The sequence below is a fragment of the Myotis myotis genome, unplaced genomic scaffold (assembly GCF_014108235.1).
Source record: "Myotis myotis isolate mMyoMyo1 unplaced genomic scaffold, mMyoMyo1.p scaffold_m19_p_21, whole genome shotgun sequence".
Classification (NCBI taxonomy): Eukaryota; Metazoa; Chordata; class Mammalia; order Chiroptera; family Vespertilionidae; genus Myotis; species Myotis myotis.
The window spans coordinates 1,799,358-1,816,105 of NW_023416326.1; the positions used below are offsets into that span (position 1 = coordinate 1,799,358).

A 16,748-nucleotide genomic window follows, 5' to 3' on the forward strand; every position below is an offset into this window, starting at 1 on the left:
TGGGCTAGGACAAGTCCTGGCTGAAAAGACAAGAACATAGACTTTTCAGTAAATCTTTAACATGTTGGCCAATAATTAACTCTAGAATAATATATACACACCAAACTAAAGCCTACTGTACAATGTCTTTCTTATAACTTGAAAATTTTATAAAAATGTTTTTCTTAAAACTTGTTCACCATCTTGACTCAATTACATTGAATAATTTTACATTTATTAAAGGTGTCACGTGGGGATGGTGGAATTGAAAGCCTGAGGAGATGGGCACACAGGTCATGATCCAAACCAAACTTCTTACATCCAAATTCTTATTTGTCCACTCGGGCCACAGACACTATGTACATATATTTTTTGGTTCTGTCCAAATTTGTTTCCCGTAATTACATCAAACACATTCAATTGACTATGTTTTTATTGATTTCAGTGAGGAAGGGAGAGGGATTGAGAGATAGAAACATCAATGATGAGAAGGAATCATTGATTGGCTGCCTCCAGCACCCCCCCACAATGGGGATGGGGCCTGAAACCTGGGCATGTGCCCATTACCAGAATCAGTCCTGGAACCCTTCAGGCTCAGACCAAAGCTCTTCCACTGAACAAACCGGTTAGGGCAGAATTGTTTATTAATTCATCAAAATTTTATCATAAACATAAAACTGATTTTCTCAGAGTCCACAGGAATATTAAAGGACTTACCTAAGCATTTGGGTGGCTCAGACCACTGTCCATCACGGCACGTTATTCTCCTGTTTCCCTCAAGTTGATAGTAGGCCTGGCATTGATACTCCACTGAAGACCCAGGAGCATAGAATGGTGATATATATGTGGTAATGTCTCCATTGTCAATAGCAGGAGGGCGCCCACATTGTCCTGTGGACTCTAAGAGAGGATATTGTTGGTTTATTGAGTGAGCAGTTGATTTTAAGGGAGCTGCAGAGTAGGTGGGAGCTACAGTCACCTCCTCCCGGCCCCAAACCGATTTACAGGAACGATAGAGCAACAAACCTGAGTAACCAATGAAGGCCAGCGGGACAGGAGTCTAGTAACCAAGTGCTTACAGAAGCTGCACAGAGACTGGGAGGGGAGAATGAGACACCTACCCTTGCACTCAGGTGGGTCTGTCCACTTCCCACTGAAGCATGTCACCACTGGATTCCCGAAGAGGCCCAAAGGGTGCCTGCATTCATAACGTGCTGTGTCCCCATGTTGATATCTAGGCTTCTTTTTTTGTATGAATGCATTTTGCACTGTGGGAGGGCTGCCACAGGAGAGATCTGAATAAAGAGAAAAAAATGGATCTCTAATTCAGGGATTGTTTACAACTCAGTTGAGACTGAAAAACTTCATAAATTCATATGCAGGATTCAATAGAGAAGATAAAGCATTCTTTTATTATTTTTGGTGAGAGTTAAGCTTCTATATCTTAAAGTTCTTTCCCTTCCTCTCTGAAGGTTAATGGATATAATTAGGCCAATGAAAATGACGATCATGGTGTGCAAAACTTTTTATTTTGACATAGTTCTATTTGTTTACTTTTTTCTTTCATTTCCATTGCGCGGAGAGATATATCAGCAAGTATATTGCTACGTGCAATGTCTGAGATTTGACTGCCTATGATTTCTTTTAGGATTTTTATGATTTCAAAATTTATATTTAAGACTTTAATCACTGCAATGAGCAATGTGTAGGTTTTGGTGTAAGAAGGTGGTCCAATTTCATAATTTTTTTTGCTTGTATCTGTCCAATTTCCCCAACACCATTTCTGGACCAATGTCACCCCAATAAATTCAATAATTTTTTTTTAAAAAGTTATAGAATGAAAAGAAAGTGATGGTTTTTCTGAACATTTTCCTTTAAATTTAGTAAACCAAGCATAAATGATATAAATTTAAAATGAATTTCTAGACCCTAGAAACTCATAATACATACATTATTTGGCTTCATAAAGTGGTTTGCAAACATCATGTCTTTGAATTTTAAATTTAGGCATTTAAAATATAAGCGCAGTAGCCACTTTCTTAGAGAGTAAGTCAAGAATTAACAGGCTTTGAGGGATATCATATGGTTGGTGGAAGGAACAAAATGATCACTTATAAGATCCAAACAGCAACAGACTGTGGAACCTCAGAGGGAAGGTGAGAAAGGATGGGTGGGTGGGAAGAGAATAATCAAAGACCTTGTATGCATTCATGTGTAACCCATGGACACAGACAACAGTGGGGTGAAGGACTGGGTCAGGGGCCAGGGCCAGGCTAGAAGAGGAAATGGGGGGAAAGGGGAATTCTGTAAAACATTCAACAATAAAGATTAAAAAAAATATCCAAACAGAAATTATGGAAAATAGAAGAATGAATTTATAATTTCATCAAAATACACTTCAATAATGTGAGTACTTAAGGGCACTGCAGTGAGCACTGTGCGGTTCACTGAGGAGACTCGGGTGGATATAAAGCAATAAGATGCTGACGCTGGGGTTCCCCACAAAAGTGGGCGCAGAGTCCGCTGGGAATTAATACAACGGTTTCAGGGTCACAACCCCTGAGCTTCTGATGCTGAGTCTGAGTGAGCCTGTGAGTCTGCATTTGCCTTTCTACCGATTCCCCAGAGACACTGACACGGCTGTTCCCGGGGTCACACTCTGAGGGCTCTGGGGCCCCAATGCCCAGCACTGAGTGCACATCCCATTCCTCTATGCTGAGGCAAAACCCTTCCTTCATGTGGCCTCACCAGAACCTACATATATTTTTTAAAGATGGGAGAAGCCATTCACCAAAATACCTTTGCATGTGGGTGATCCTATCCAAATGCCGTCCCTACACTCTACAACATTGGATCCATACATTTGGTAATAGTCTGGACATGTGTAAGCCACTTGTTCTCCTGACTTGTATGAGTTCTTCGGCTGGCCCATGAGGATGGCGTTGTCATAGCTGGGTGGGCTAGGACAAATCATTGCTGAAAAAGCAACAACATAGACTTTTCAGTAAATCTTTAACATGTCGTCCAATAATTATCCTCTAGAATAATAGATACACACAAAACCAGTGCCAACTGTACAATGTCTTTCTTTTACTTGAAAATGTTATAAAAATGTTTCCTTAAAACTTGTTCACCATCTTCACTCAATTACATTGAATAATTTTACATTTATTAAAGGTGTCACGTGGGGATGGTGGAATTGAAAGCCTGAGGAGATGGGCACACAGGTCATGATCCAAACCAAACTTCTTACATTTAAATTCTTCTTTGGCCACATGGGCCACAGACACTACGTACATATATTTTTTGGTTCTGTCCAAATTTGTTTCCCATAATTACATCAAACACATTCAATTGACTTTGTTTTTATTGATTTCAGTGAGGAAGGGAGAGGGATTGAGAGATAGAAACATCAATGATGAGAAGGAATCATCGATTGGCTGCCTCCAGCACCCCCCACAATGGGGATGGGGCCTGCAACCTGGGCATGTGCCCATTACCAGAATCAGTCCTGGAACCCTTCAGTCATCAGACCAAAGCTCTTCCACTGAACCAAACCGCAGGGTAGAATTGTTTATTAATTCATCAAAATTTTATCATAAACAATAAAACTGATTTTCTCAGAGTTCACAGGAATATTAAAGGACTTACCTAAGCATTTGGGTGGCTCAGACCACTGTCCATCACGGCACGTTATTCTCCTGTTTCCCTCAAGTTGATAGTAGGCCTGGCATTGATACTCCACTGAAGACCCCGAAGCGTAGAATGGTGATATATATGTGGTAATGTCTCCATTGTTAATAGCAGGAGGGGGCTTACATTTTCCTGTGGACTCTAAGAGAGGATATTGTTGGTTTATTGAGTGAGAAGTTGATTTTAAGGGAGCTGATGAGTAGGTGGGAACTATACTCACCTCCTCCCGGCCCCAAACCGATTTACAGGAATGGATAGAGCAACAAACCTGAGTAACCAACGAAGGCCAGCGGGACAGGAGTCTAGTAACCAAGTGCTTACAGAAGCTGCACAGAGACTGGGAGGGGAGAATGAGACACCTACCCTTGCACGCAGGTGGGTCTGACCACTTCCCACTGAAGCATGTCACCACTGCTTTCCCGAAGAGGCCCAAATGCTGCCTGCATTCATAACGTGCTGTGTCTCCATGTCGATACCTAGGCTTCTGGTTTGGTATAAAGGCATTTTGCACTCTGGGAGGGCTGCCACAGGAGAGATCTGAATAATGAGAAAAAATATGGATCTCTAATTCAGTGATTATTTACAACTCAGTTAAAACTGAAAAGCTTCATAAATTCATATGCAGGATTCAATAGAGAAGATAAAGCATTCTTTTACTTTTTTTTTTTTTTGGTAAGAGTTAATCTTCTATATCTTAAAGTTCTTTCCCATCCTCTCTGAAGGTTAATGGACATAATTAGGCCAATAAAATAATGATTATGCTGTGCAAAACTTTTTATTTTGACGAAGTTCTATTTGTTTACTTTTTTCTTTCATTTCCATTGCTCAGAGAGATATATCAGCAAGTATATTGCTATGTGCAATGTCTGAGATTTGACTGCCTATGATTTCTTCTAGGATTTTTATGACTTCATATTTTACATTTAAGACTTTAATCACTGCCATGAGCAATGTGTAGGTTTTGGTGTAAGATGGTGGTCAAATTTAATTTTTTTTTTTCTTGTATCTGTCCAATTTTCCCAACACCATTTATGGACCAATGTCACCCCAATAAATTCAATTTTTTTTTTTAAAAAAGTCATAGAATGTAAAGAAAGTGATGGTTTTTCTGAACATTCTCCTTTAAGTTTAGTAAAGCAAACATAAATGATATAAATTTAAAAAAATTTCTAGACCCTAGAAAATCATAATACATACATTATTTGGCTTCATAAAGTATTTTGCAAACATCATGTCTTTGAATTTTGAATTTAGGCCTTTAGAAAATGAAGCACAGTAGCCACTTTCTTAGAGAGTAAGTCAAGAATTAACAGGCTTTGAGGGATATCATATGGTTGGTTGAAGGAACAAAATGATCACTTTTAAGATCCAAACAGCAACAGACTGTGGAATCTCAGAGGGAAGGTGAGAAAGGATGGGTGGGTGGGAAGAGAATAATCAAAGACCTTGTATGCATTCATGCATAACCCATGGACACAGACAATAGGAAGGTGAAGGAATGGGCGGGAAACCTGGGCGAGGCTAGAGGGGAAAGGGGTGGGGAAAGTGGACTTCTGTAATACGTTCATCAATAAAGTTAAAAAAAAATTCAAACAGAAATTATGGAAAATAGAACAATGAATTTATAATTTCATCAAAATACACTCCAATAATGTGAGTGCTTACGGGCACTGCAGTGAGCACTGTGCGGTTCACTGGGGAGACTCTGGTGAATATAAAGCAATAAGAGGCTGAAGCTACGGTTCCCCACAAAAGTGGGCGCAGAGCCCACTGGGAGTTTCTACAACGGTTCCAGGATCACACTCCTGAGCTTCTGATGTTGAGTCTGAGTGAGCCTGTGAGTCTGCATTTGCCTTTCTACCGATTCCCCAGAGACACTGACACGGCTGTTTCCGGGGTCACACTCTGAGGGCTCTGGGGCCCCAATGCCCAGCACTGAGTGCACATCCCATTCCTCTCTGCTGAGGCCTAATCCTTCCTTCATCTGGCCTCACCAGAACCTGCGTCTATTTTTTAATGATGGGAGAAGCCATTCACCAAAATACCTTTGCATGTGGGTGATCCTATCCAAATGCCATCCCTACACTCTACAACATTGGATCCATACATTTGGTAATAGTCTGGACATGTGTAAGCCACTTGTTCTCCTGACTTGTATGAGTTCTTCGGCTGGCCCACGAGGATGGCGTTGTCATAGCTGGGTGGGCTAGGACAAGTCATTGCTGAAAAGGCAAGAACATAGACTTTTCAGTAAATCTTTAACATGTAGGCCAATAATTAACCTCTAGAATAATAGATACACACCAAACTAAAGCCTAATGTACAATGTCTCCCTTATAACTTGAAAATGTTATAAAAATGTTTCCTTAAAACTTGTTCACCATCTTGACTCAATTACATTGAATAATTTTACATTTATTAAAGGTGTCACGTGGGGATGGTGGAATTGAAAGCCTGAGGAGATGGGCACACATGTCATGAGCCAGACCAAACTTCTTACATCCAAATTCTTATTTGTCCACACGGGCCTCAGACACTATGTACATATATTTTTTGGTTCTGTCCAAATTTGTTTCCCATAATTTCATGAAACACATTCAATTGACTATATTTTTATTGATTTCAGTGAGGAAGGGAGAAGGATTGAGAGATAGAAACATCAATGATGAGAGGGAATCATTGATTGGCTGCCTCCAGCACGCCCCACGCTGGGGATGGAGCCTGCAACCTGGGCATGTGCCTTGACCAGAATCAGTCCTGGAACCCTTCAGTCTCAGTCCAAAGCTCTTCCACTGAACCAAACCGGATAGGGCTAGCATTGTTCATTAATTCATCAAAATTTTATCATAAACAGTAAAACTGATTTTCTCAGAGTCCACAGGAATATTAAAGGACTTACCTAAGCATTTGGGTGGCTCAGACCACTGTCCATCACGGCACGTTATTCTCCTGTTTCCCTCAAGTTCATAGTAGGCCTGGCATTGATACTCCACTGAAGACCCCGAAGCGTAGAATGGTGATGTATATGTGGTAATGTCTCCATTGTCAATAGCAGGAGGGCGCCCACATTGTCCTGTGGACTCTAAGAGAGGATATTGTTTGATTTATTGAATGAGCAGTTGATTTTAAGGGAGCTGCGGAGTAGGTGGGAGCTCCACTCACCTCCTCCCGGCCCCAAACCGATTTACAGGAAACGATAGAGCAACAAACCTGAGTAACCAATGAAGGCCAGCGGGACAGGAGTCTGGTAACCAAGTGCTCACAGAAGCTGCACAGAGACTGGGAGGGGAGAATGAGACACCTACCCTTGCACTCAGGTGGGTCTGTCCACTTCCCACTGAAGCATGTCACCACTGCTTTCCCGAAGAGGCCCAAAGGGTGCCTGCATTCATAACGTGCTGTGTCCCCATGTTGATATCTAGTCTTCTGGTTTGGTATAAAAGCATTTTTCACTGTGGGAGGGCTGCCACAGGAGAGATCTGAATAAAGAGAAAAAAATGGATCTCTAATTCAGTGAGTGTTTACAACTCAGTTGAGACTGAAAAGCTTCATAAATTCATATGCAGGATTCAATAGAGATGATAAAGCCTTTTTTTTTTTAACTTTTTTTAGTAAGAGTTAAGCATCTATATCTTAAAGCTCTTTCCCATCCTCTCTTGAAGGTAATGGGCATAATTAGGCCAATAAAATGATCATTATGCTGTACAAAACTTTTTATTTCGACGTAGTTCTATTTGTTTACTTTTTTCTTTCGTTTCCATTGCTCGGAGAGATATATCAGCAAGTATATTGCTATGTGCAATGTCTGAGATTTGACTGCCTATGATTTCTTTTAGGATTTTTATGACTTCATATTTTACATGTAAGACTTTAATCACTACAATGAGCAATGTGTAGGTTTTGGTGTAAGATGGTGGTCCAATTTCTTTCTTTCTTTTTTTTTTTTGCTTGTATCTGTCCAATTTTCCCAACACCATTTATGGACCAATGTCACCCCAATAAATTCAATTTTTTTTTTTTAAAGTCATAGAATGAAAAGAAAGTGACGGTTTTTCCAAATATTTTCCTTTAAGTTTAGTAAACCAAGCATAAATGATATAAATTTAAAATGAATTTCTAGACCCTAGAAACTCATAATACATACATTATTTGACTCCCAAAAATATTTTGCAAACATCATGTCTTTGAATTTTGAATTTAGGCCTTTAGAAAAATAAGCACAGTAGCCACTTTTTTAGAGAGTAAGTCAAGAATTAACAGTCTTTGAGGGATGTCATATTGTTGGTTGAAGGAACAAAATGATCACTTAAAAGATCCAAACAGAAACAGACTGTGGAATCTCAGAGGGAAGGTGAGGGAGGATGGGTGGGTGGGAAGAGAATAAAAGAAGACCTTGTATGCATTCATGCATAACCCATGGACACAGACTACAGGGGGTGAAGGACTGGGTCAGGTACCAGGGCCAGGCTAGAAGGGGCAATGCTTTCAACAATAAAGTTTAAAAAAAAATCCAAAATAAAATTATGGAAAATAGAAGAATGAATTTATAATTTCATCAAAATACACTCCAATAATGTGAGTGCTTAAGGGCTTAAGGGCACTGCAGTGAGCACTGTGCGGTTCACTGGGGAGACTCGGGTGGATACAAAGTAATAAGAGGCTGAAGCTACGGTCCCCCAAAAATGGGCGTAGAGCCTGCTGGGAATTGCTACAACGGTTTCAGGGTCCCAACCCTGAGCTTCTGATGCTGAGTCTGAGTCAGCCTGTGAGTCTGCATTTGCCTTTCTACCGATTCCCCAGAGACGCTGACCCGGCTGTTTCCGGGGTCACACTCTGAGGGCTCTGGGACCAGAGTGCCCAGCACTCAATGCACATCTCATTCCTCTCTGCTGAGGCATAAACCTTCCTTGATCTGGCATCACCAGAACCTGTGTCTATGTTTTAATGAACCCAGAAGCCATTCACCAAAATACCTTTGCATGTGGGTGATCCTATCCAAATGCCGTCCCTACACTCTACCACTTTGGATCCATACATTTGGTAATAGTCTGGACATGTATAAGCCACGTGTTCTCCTGACTTGTATGAGTTCTTCGGCTGGCCCACGAGGATGGCGTTGTTATTGCTGGGTGGGCTAGGACAAGTCCTTTCTGAAAATGCAGGAACATAGACTTTTCAGTAAATCTGTAACATGTCGGCCAATAATTATACTCTAGAATAATAGATACACACCAAACTAAAGCCTACTGTACAATGTCTGTCTTATAACTTGAAAATGTTATAAAAATATTTTTCTTAAAACTTGTTCACCATCTTTGCTGGAAGCTGGTCCATCCTTGCTGCTTGACACAGTCGCTGCAGGAAAGAAACATCTGCATAGCATATGTTTCAAGGGACCTGGCATATATGGCATACTGTTCTTAATATGTTTGCTCCCCTTAGCGCTATGTGTTTTAACCAAGGTCACCTCTCAGAGAAAGGTTGTTTCTCCAGGTAGGGATTTTTCCCTGAAATTAGGGAGGGGATAAAACCCCTTAACTAAGTGCCAGGTGGGTAGTTAATCACTTTACGAACAATCATGCTTAAGCTACATAATCTCTACTCCCTGGAATGGAGATAAGAAACGCCTTAACCTTTGGAATAGAGATTGATAGGATTGGAATCAACTGGTATAAACACAGATGTAACTAGACAACAGGACACAGAACCTAGAGACAGAACCTGGAGAACCTGGCTGGAGAACCTGGCTAGAACCTGGCTAGAGAACCTTGCTATGATGATCATCTGAATGCTGTCTCCATGTCATTCCTTCTTCGCTGACTCCGTCCACACCTTTGGGGACCCCTGGACTTGCTGGGGTTGGACCCCAGCATCTGGCACCCGAACAGGGACCCCTAGAGACAGAACCTAGCAAGAGAACCTGGCAAAAGATCCTAGAGACAGAGCCTGGCTACAGAACCTGGATAGAACATGGCAAGAGAACCTGACTACAACCTGGTGACTGAACCTGGCAGGAGAACCTGGACAGAACCTGGCTGGAGAACCTAGCGAGGGAACATGGCTATAGAACCTGGCTGGAGAAGCTAGCAAGAGAACATGGACACAGAACCTGGCTGGAGATCCTAACCAGAACTTCACTGGAGATCCTGACCAGAACTTGGCTAGAGATCCTGGCTAGGCTGCTGATCAACTGAACGATATCTCTCTGTCATTCCTTCTTCGCCGACCCAGTCCACACCTTTGGTGACCCCTGGACCTGATGGGGTTGGACCCCAGCACATCTTGACTCAATTACATTGAAAAATTTTACATTTATTAAACGTGTCACGTGGGGACGGTGGAATTGAAAGCCTGAGGAGATGGGCACACAGGTCATGATCCAAACCAAACTTCTTACATCCAAATTCTTATTTGTCCACACGGGCCACAGACACTACGTACATATATTTTTTGGTTCTGTCCAAATTTGTTTCCCATAATTACATCAAACACATTCAATTGACTATGTTTTTATTGATTTCAGTGAGGAAGGGAGAGGGATTGAGAGATAGAAACATCAATGATGAGAGGGAATCATCGATTGGCTGCCTCCAGCATCCCCCACAATAGGGATGGGGCCTGCACCCTGTGCATGTGCCCTTGACCAGAATCAGTCCTGGAACCCTTCAGTCATCAGGCCAAAGCTCTTCCACTGAACCAAACTGGTTAGGGTAGAATTGTTTAATAATTCATCAAAATTTTATCATAAACAGTAAAACTGATTTTCTGAGTCCACAGGAATATTAAAGGACTTACCTAAGCATTTGGGTGGCTCAGACCACTGTCCATCACGGCACATTATTCTCCTGTTTCCCTTAAGTTGATAGGAGGCCTGGCATTGATACTCCACTGAAGACCAGAGAGCGTAGACTGCTAATGGATACGTGGTAATGTCTCCATTGTCAATAGCAGGAGGGGGCCCACATTGTCCTGTGGGCTCTAAGAGAGGATATTGTTGATTTATTGAGTGGGCAGTTGATTTTAAGGGAGCTGCAGAGTAGGTGGGAGCTACACTCACCTCCTCCCGGCCCTAAATGGATTTACAGGAAATGATAGAGCAATAAACCTGAGTAACCAAATGAAGGTCAGCTGGACAGGAGTCTAGTAACCAAGTGCTTACAGAAGCTGCACAGAGACTGGGAGGGGAGAATGAGACACCTACCCTTGCACTCAGGTGGGTCTGTCCACTTCCCACTGAAGCATATCACCACTGCTTTCCCAAGGAGGCCCAAAGGGTGCCTGCACTGATAATGTGCTGTCTCCTCATGTTGATACCTAGGCTTCTTGTTTGGTATAAAGGCATTTTGCACTGGGGGAGGGCTGCCACAGGAGACATCTGAATAAATAGAAAACAATGGATCTCTAAGGTAGCGATCATTTAGACGCAATTGAGCTTGAAAATCTTCACAAGTTTACATGCAAGACTGAAAAAAGATAAAGCAATTTTTTTGGGTAAGTGTTAAGCTTCTGTATCTTAAATTTATTTCCCATCCTGTCTCTAAGGTTAATAGAGATTTTTAGGCCAATGAAAATGATGATTATGCTGTGCAAAACTTTTTAGTTTCATGTAGACTTACTTATTTTTTTCTTTTCTTTCCCTTGCTCCAGGAGATATATCAGAAAAGATCGTGCTGGGAGAAGTGTCTGAGATTTGACTGCCTATAATTTCTTCTAGGATTTTTATGGTTTCACACCTTACATTTAAGTCTTTAATCCATTTTGAGTTTATTCTTGTCTTTGGTATAAGAAGGTGGTCCAATTTCTTTCTTTTTTTTTGGCTTGTGTCTGTCCAATTTTCCCAGCAATATTTATTAACCAATGCCATCCCAATAAATTCAATAAAAATTAAAATGAATTTTTTAAAGTGATTGAAAAAAGAAAATGATAGTTCTTCTGAATATTTTCCTTTAAGTTTAATAAACCAAACATCAATTATATAAATTCAAAATGAATTTCTAAACCCTAGATATTCATAATCAATCCCTCATTTGGCATCAAAATGTGTTTCTCAAACATCATGTTTTTGAATGTTTATTTTAGGCCTTTAGATAGTAAGCGATAATAGCCTCTTTCTTAGACAGGAAGTCAAGAATTAACAGGCTTTGAGGGATACCATTTAATTGAAGGAAAAGATCATCACTTAAAAGATCCAAACAGCAACAGACTGTGGAATCTCAGAGCGATGGAGGCGGTGGAAAGGAGAGGAAGAGACAACCAAAGACCTTGTATGCATTCACATAACCCATGGACACAGACAACAGGGGGGTGAAAGACTGGGGAGTGGCCAGGGCCAGGCTAGAAGGGGTCAATGGGTAGAAAAGTGGACTTTTGTAATACTTTCAACAATAAAGATTAAAAATCAAAAGATCCACACAGAAATTGAGGAAAAATAAGAGTAAAATATATTTACAAGAAATACTCCAGTAATGTGAGTGCTTAAGGGCACTGTAGTGAGCGCTGTGAGGTTCACTGGGGAGACTCGGGTGATACAAAGCAATAAGAGGCTGAAGCTATGGTTCCCCACAAAATGGGCGCAGAGCCCGCTGGGAGTTGCTACAACGGTTTCAGGGTCACAAACCCTGGGCTTCTGATGCTGAGTCTGAGTGAGCCTGTGAGTCTGCATTTGCCTTTCTACCGATTCCCCAGAGACGCTGACACGGCTGTTTCCGGGGTCACACTCTGAGGGCTCTGGGGCCCCAATGCCCAGCACTGAGTGCACATCCCGTTCCTGTACGTGGAGGCATAAACCTTCCTTCATGTGGCCTCACCAGAACCTGCGTCTATTTTTTAATGAAGCCAGAAGCCATTCACCAAAATACCTTTGCATGTGGGTGTTCCTATCCACCTGCCATTCATACATTGTACAACACTGGATCCATCCATTTGGTAATATTTTGGACATCGATAAGTCACTTGTTCTCCTGACTTGTATGAGTTCTTCTTCTTCCGGCCTACGAGGATGGCATTGCCATAGCTGGGTGGGCTAGGGCAAGTCATTGCTGAAAAAGCAACAACATAGACTTTTCAGTAAATCTTTAAAAGTACATGTTGGCAAATAATTATATTTTAGAATTAGAGATACACACCAAACTAATGCCTATTGTACAATGTTTTCTTTATAACTTGAAAATTCAAGGAGCCTTGACTCAATTACATTGAATAATTTTACATTTATCAAAGGTGTCCCTGGGTATGGTGGTATTGAAAGCCTGAGGAGATGGGCATACGGGTCATGATCCAGACCAAATTCTAACATCCAAATTCTTATCTGTCCACACAGGTCACACTCACTATGTACATATATTTTTTGTTTCTGTCCAAATCTCTTTACAATAATAACATTAAGCATATTCAATTGACTATCTTTTTAATGATTTCAGAGAGGAAGAGAGAGGGATTGAGGTAGAAACATCACCGATGAGAGGGATTCACAGATGGACTGCTTCCAGCACATCCCACATTGGGGATGTGAACTGTCACCTCCTAGTTCATAGGTTGATGGTCAACCACTGAGCCATGTGGGGCTGGCTACATCTCCGGAGCATAGACTGGTGATGGGAATGTGGTAATGTCTCCTTAGAAGGAGCGGGCCCACATTGTCCTTTAGACTCTAAGAGAGGATAATGTTTGATTTACTGAATGTAGGGTAGCTGCAAAGTAGGTGGGAGCTACACTCACCTCCTCAGGGCCCCAAACCGATTTACAGGAAACGATAGAGCAACAAACCTGAGTAACCAATGAAGGCCAGCGGGACAGGAGTCTAGTAACCAAGTGCTCACAGAAGCTGCACAGAGACTGGGAGGGGAGAATGAGACACCTACCCTTGCACTCAGGTGGGTCTGTCCACTTCCCTCTTAAGCATGTCACTTCTGCATTCCCAACGAGGCCCAAAGGGTGCCTGCATTCATAACGTGCTGTGTCTCCATGTCGATACCTAGGCTTCTGGTTTGGTATAAAGGCATTTTTCACTGAGGGAGGGCTGCCACAGGGGAGACCTGAATAAAGAGAAAACAATGGATCTCTAATGCAGAAATCATTTAGATGCAATTGAGATGGAAAATCTTCATAAGATTACACACATGATTGAAAAAAGAAGATCAAGCAAATTTTTTGGTAAGAATTAAGCTTCTATATCTTAAGTTAAATTTTTTATTGATTTTGAGAGAGAGAGAGAGAGAGAGAGAGAGAGAGATCGATTGGCTGCCTCCTGCATGTCTCCTACTGGGGATTAAGCCCACAACCCCAGCATGTGCCCTGACTGGGATCAAATCAGCGATTTCTTGGTACCTGGGATGACACCCAATCAACTGAGCCACACCAGCCAGGGCTACAACTATTTCTTTCTTTTTTTTTTTAAAAAATATATTTTTTATGATTTTATTTTATTTAATTTTTTTCTATAGCAGCTTATTTTTAATTGACAAAATTTGGAAGCAACCAAGATGTTATTCAGTAGGTTAATGGACAATTCACTGTGATACATGCAGAATATTATCCAGAGCTAAAAAGAAATTAGGTACCCAGCTGTAAAGACGAGGAGGAAACTTAAATGCATAATGCTAAGTGAAAGAAGCCATCTGAAAAGGCTACATACTGTATGAGTCCAGCATATGATATTCTGGAAAAGGCAAAACTATGGAAACAGTAAAAAGATCAGTGGTTGTCATGATGGGGAAAATAATACATTTTGGGGGGCCTAGCAATCTGAATCTGTGCCAGTAACCTAATGCACATTCTTGATATCCTGTCATTAAGTCACTGCCCCTTTCTCCACACTCTGGTCTTGTAAGATCTGTTTACCTAAATACTCCCATTTTACAGAAGCCATAAACCATGAACAATACACAACCCCCAGGGGGGTTATCAGCACTGGCACCAGGCCACGCCTTTAGGTGTGGTCTCACAGCCTCCATCCAACACATGGGGCTTTTTGCAATGCCTGTGAAAGGTCCGGAAGTCCCACGCATATTTGGGGGACAGAGAAACCAAAGGGTATAACGGGAGAGCTTCCTCCATATTGGTTTGCTCAGGATTTGGAGAGGAACAGTCTCCCCTGAGTCACTGTACTAGTACATGTGAAACATCTGAAAATAAATGGGTTTTTCCTCTATCTCCGATACTCCTGCATATTTTTCGGTCTCCTGGTAAATTCTGGAACAGTCAGGGGTTGGGGGACGGGAGTGCTGAGTGGAACACTGAGGATCTTTAGGCCAGTAAATCTACTCCGTACGATACTACAGTGAAAATATATGTCATTATTACTACACATTTGTCCAAACCCATAGAATGTACAACACCAAGAGTGAACTTTGGGTGATTATGACGTGTCAATCCGTTGTGACAAATGTACCAGCCTATAGGGGATATTCATAATAGGGAAGATCATGCATGTGTGGGGGCAAGGGATATATGTGAAATCTCTGTAACTTCTTAATTTTTCTGTGAACCTAAAACTAAAGACTAAAAAAAATAAAGTCTTTATAAAGAAAAAAAAAAGGAAAAAAACAAAATGAACAGAAAAGAACTCCCCAAAACAAACATAAAAGCATCATTTCTCTCCAGGGAAGCAGAGCACACCTTTCAGGCTTGGGTGTTGCACTGTGGGAGGGCTGTCACAGGAGAGAGCTGAATAAAGAGAAAAATAGATGTCTACTGCAGCGATCATTTAGATGCAATTCTGACTAAAAATCTTCATAATGTTACATGGAAGACTGAATATAAAAGGCAAAGCAAAATTTTTTTGGTAAGAGTTAAGCTTCTATATCTTAAGTTTCTTTCCAGTCCTCTCTCTAAGGTTAATAGAGATTTTTAGGCCAATGAAAATGATGATTATGCCGTGCAAAACTTTTTAGTTTCATGTAGTCCTATTTGTTTATTTTTTTTTTGTTTTGTTTCCCTTGCTCGAGGAGATATATCAGAAAAGATCGTGCTGGGACAAATGTCTGAGATTTGACTGCCTATGATTTCTTCTAGGATTTTTATGGTTTCACACCTTACATTTAAGTCTTTAATCCATTTTGAGTTTATTATTGTTTTTGGTGTAAGAAGGTGGTCCAATTTCATTTTTCTGCTTGTATCTGTCCAATTTTCCTACCACCAATTATTAACCAATGCCACCCCAAGAACTTTAAGAAAAGAATTTTAAGACGTAATAGAAATAAAGAGAAAAAGACAGTTTTTCTGAACATTTTCCTTGAAGTTTAGTAAACCAAACATCAATTATTTACATTCAAAATGAATCTGTAAACCCTCAATATTCATAATAAATCCCTTATCAGGTCCCTCCCCCTGGCTGGCCTGATTGCCGAGATGGGGGCGGAGAGACTGGACCCCATCCATGCATGAATTCCTGTACCGGGCCTCTAGTTTAAAATAAACATGTGAGTCCCTTGACGATTACTCTGACACCCAACATTCAGTAATGTTACCTGTGTTTGCTACCACCAAAATGCATCCCAGACCTGTCCTCTGTTCTGCATTCCTTCAGCCATCACTCTGGCCCAAGCTCCACCTAAAATTCTCCCCCTTCCTCAGTAGAATCCCTGATAGTTCCCAAAAATTATTTTGTTTTCAAGTCAGTTCATTCAAATATTACAGACAGCCCTGGCCAGTTGGCTCAGTGGTAGGAACACTGGCCTACAGAACAAGGGTCCCTGTTTCAATTCCCGGTCAAGGGCACATAATTTTTTTGTAGGTTGGATCCCATGCCCAAGTTGGGGCATGTGTAGGAGGCAACCAGTCCATATGTCTCTCTCACATCGATGTTTCCCCCTTCCCCTTCCCTTCCACGCACTCTCTAAAGATCAATGGAAAAATATGCTCCGGTGAGGATTAAAAAAAATCAAAGACAAATGAAAAGGGGAAAAGTCCTACCTAAGAAGGAAGCTAAATATTCAGGTCAGTTTCAACTCACCTTGTCCATGAGCCCAGGAGACCCACAGGGTGAGGATGACCTTGACTAGTAACAGCATGGCGGGGTCCCGGGTGTGTTAGTGCAGAGAGTCCAGGGCTGCTGTTTGGGGCTTAAATCTGCATTA

The 16,748-nt window shown here is 41.3% G+C and overlaps 1 protein-coding gene across 14 annotated transcripts in view; it reads right to left on the minus strand.

The window, feature by feature from the left end:
* Positions 1 to 16,748, minus strand: part of CFH (complement factor H) — a 208,649-nt gene that overhangs the window by 144,503 nt on the left and 47,398 nt on the right. For 3 of the 14 annotated variants that reach the window (XM_036354604.1, XM_036354602.1, XM_036354598.1), the window contains 13 exons: positions 13,533 to 13,706; positions 12,531 to 12,710; positions 10,874 to 11,047; positions 10,468 to 10,650; positions 8,646 to 8,822; positions 6,978 to 7,151; positions 6,572 to 6,754; positions 5,718 to 5,894; positions 4,036 to 4,209; positions 3,631 to 3,813; positions 2,779 to 2,955; positions 1,101 to 1,274; positions 697 to 879 (listed from right to left, as the gene is read on the minus strand). In XM_036354604.1, coding sequence (XP_036210497.1) covers positions 697 to 879; positions 1,101 to 1,274; positions 2,779 to 2,955; positions 3,631 to 3,813; positions 4,036 to 4,209; positions 5,718 to 5,894; positions 6,572 to 6,754; positions 6,978 to 7,151; positions 8,646 to 8,822; positions 10,468 to 10,650; positions 10,874 to 11,047; positions 12,531 to 12,710; positions 13,533 to 13,706 — 2,313 coding nt within the window. The remainder of the gene's footprint in view (positions 1 to 696; positions 880 to 1,100; positions 1,275 to 2,778; positions 2,956 to 3,630; positions 3,814 to 4,035; positions 4,210 to 5,717; positions 5,895 to 6,571; positions 6,755 to 6,977; positions 7,152 to 8,645; positions 8,823 to 10,467; positions 10,651 to 10,873; positions 11,048 to 12,530; positions 12,711 to 13,532; positions 13,707 to 16,748) is intronic. The other 11 variants (XM_036354599.1, XM_036354601.1, XM_036354600.1 and 8 more) reach the window with 11 other exon arrangements.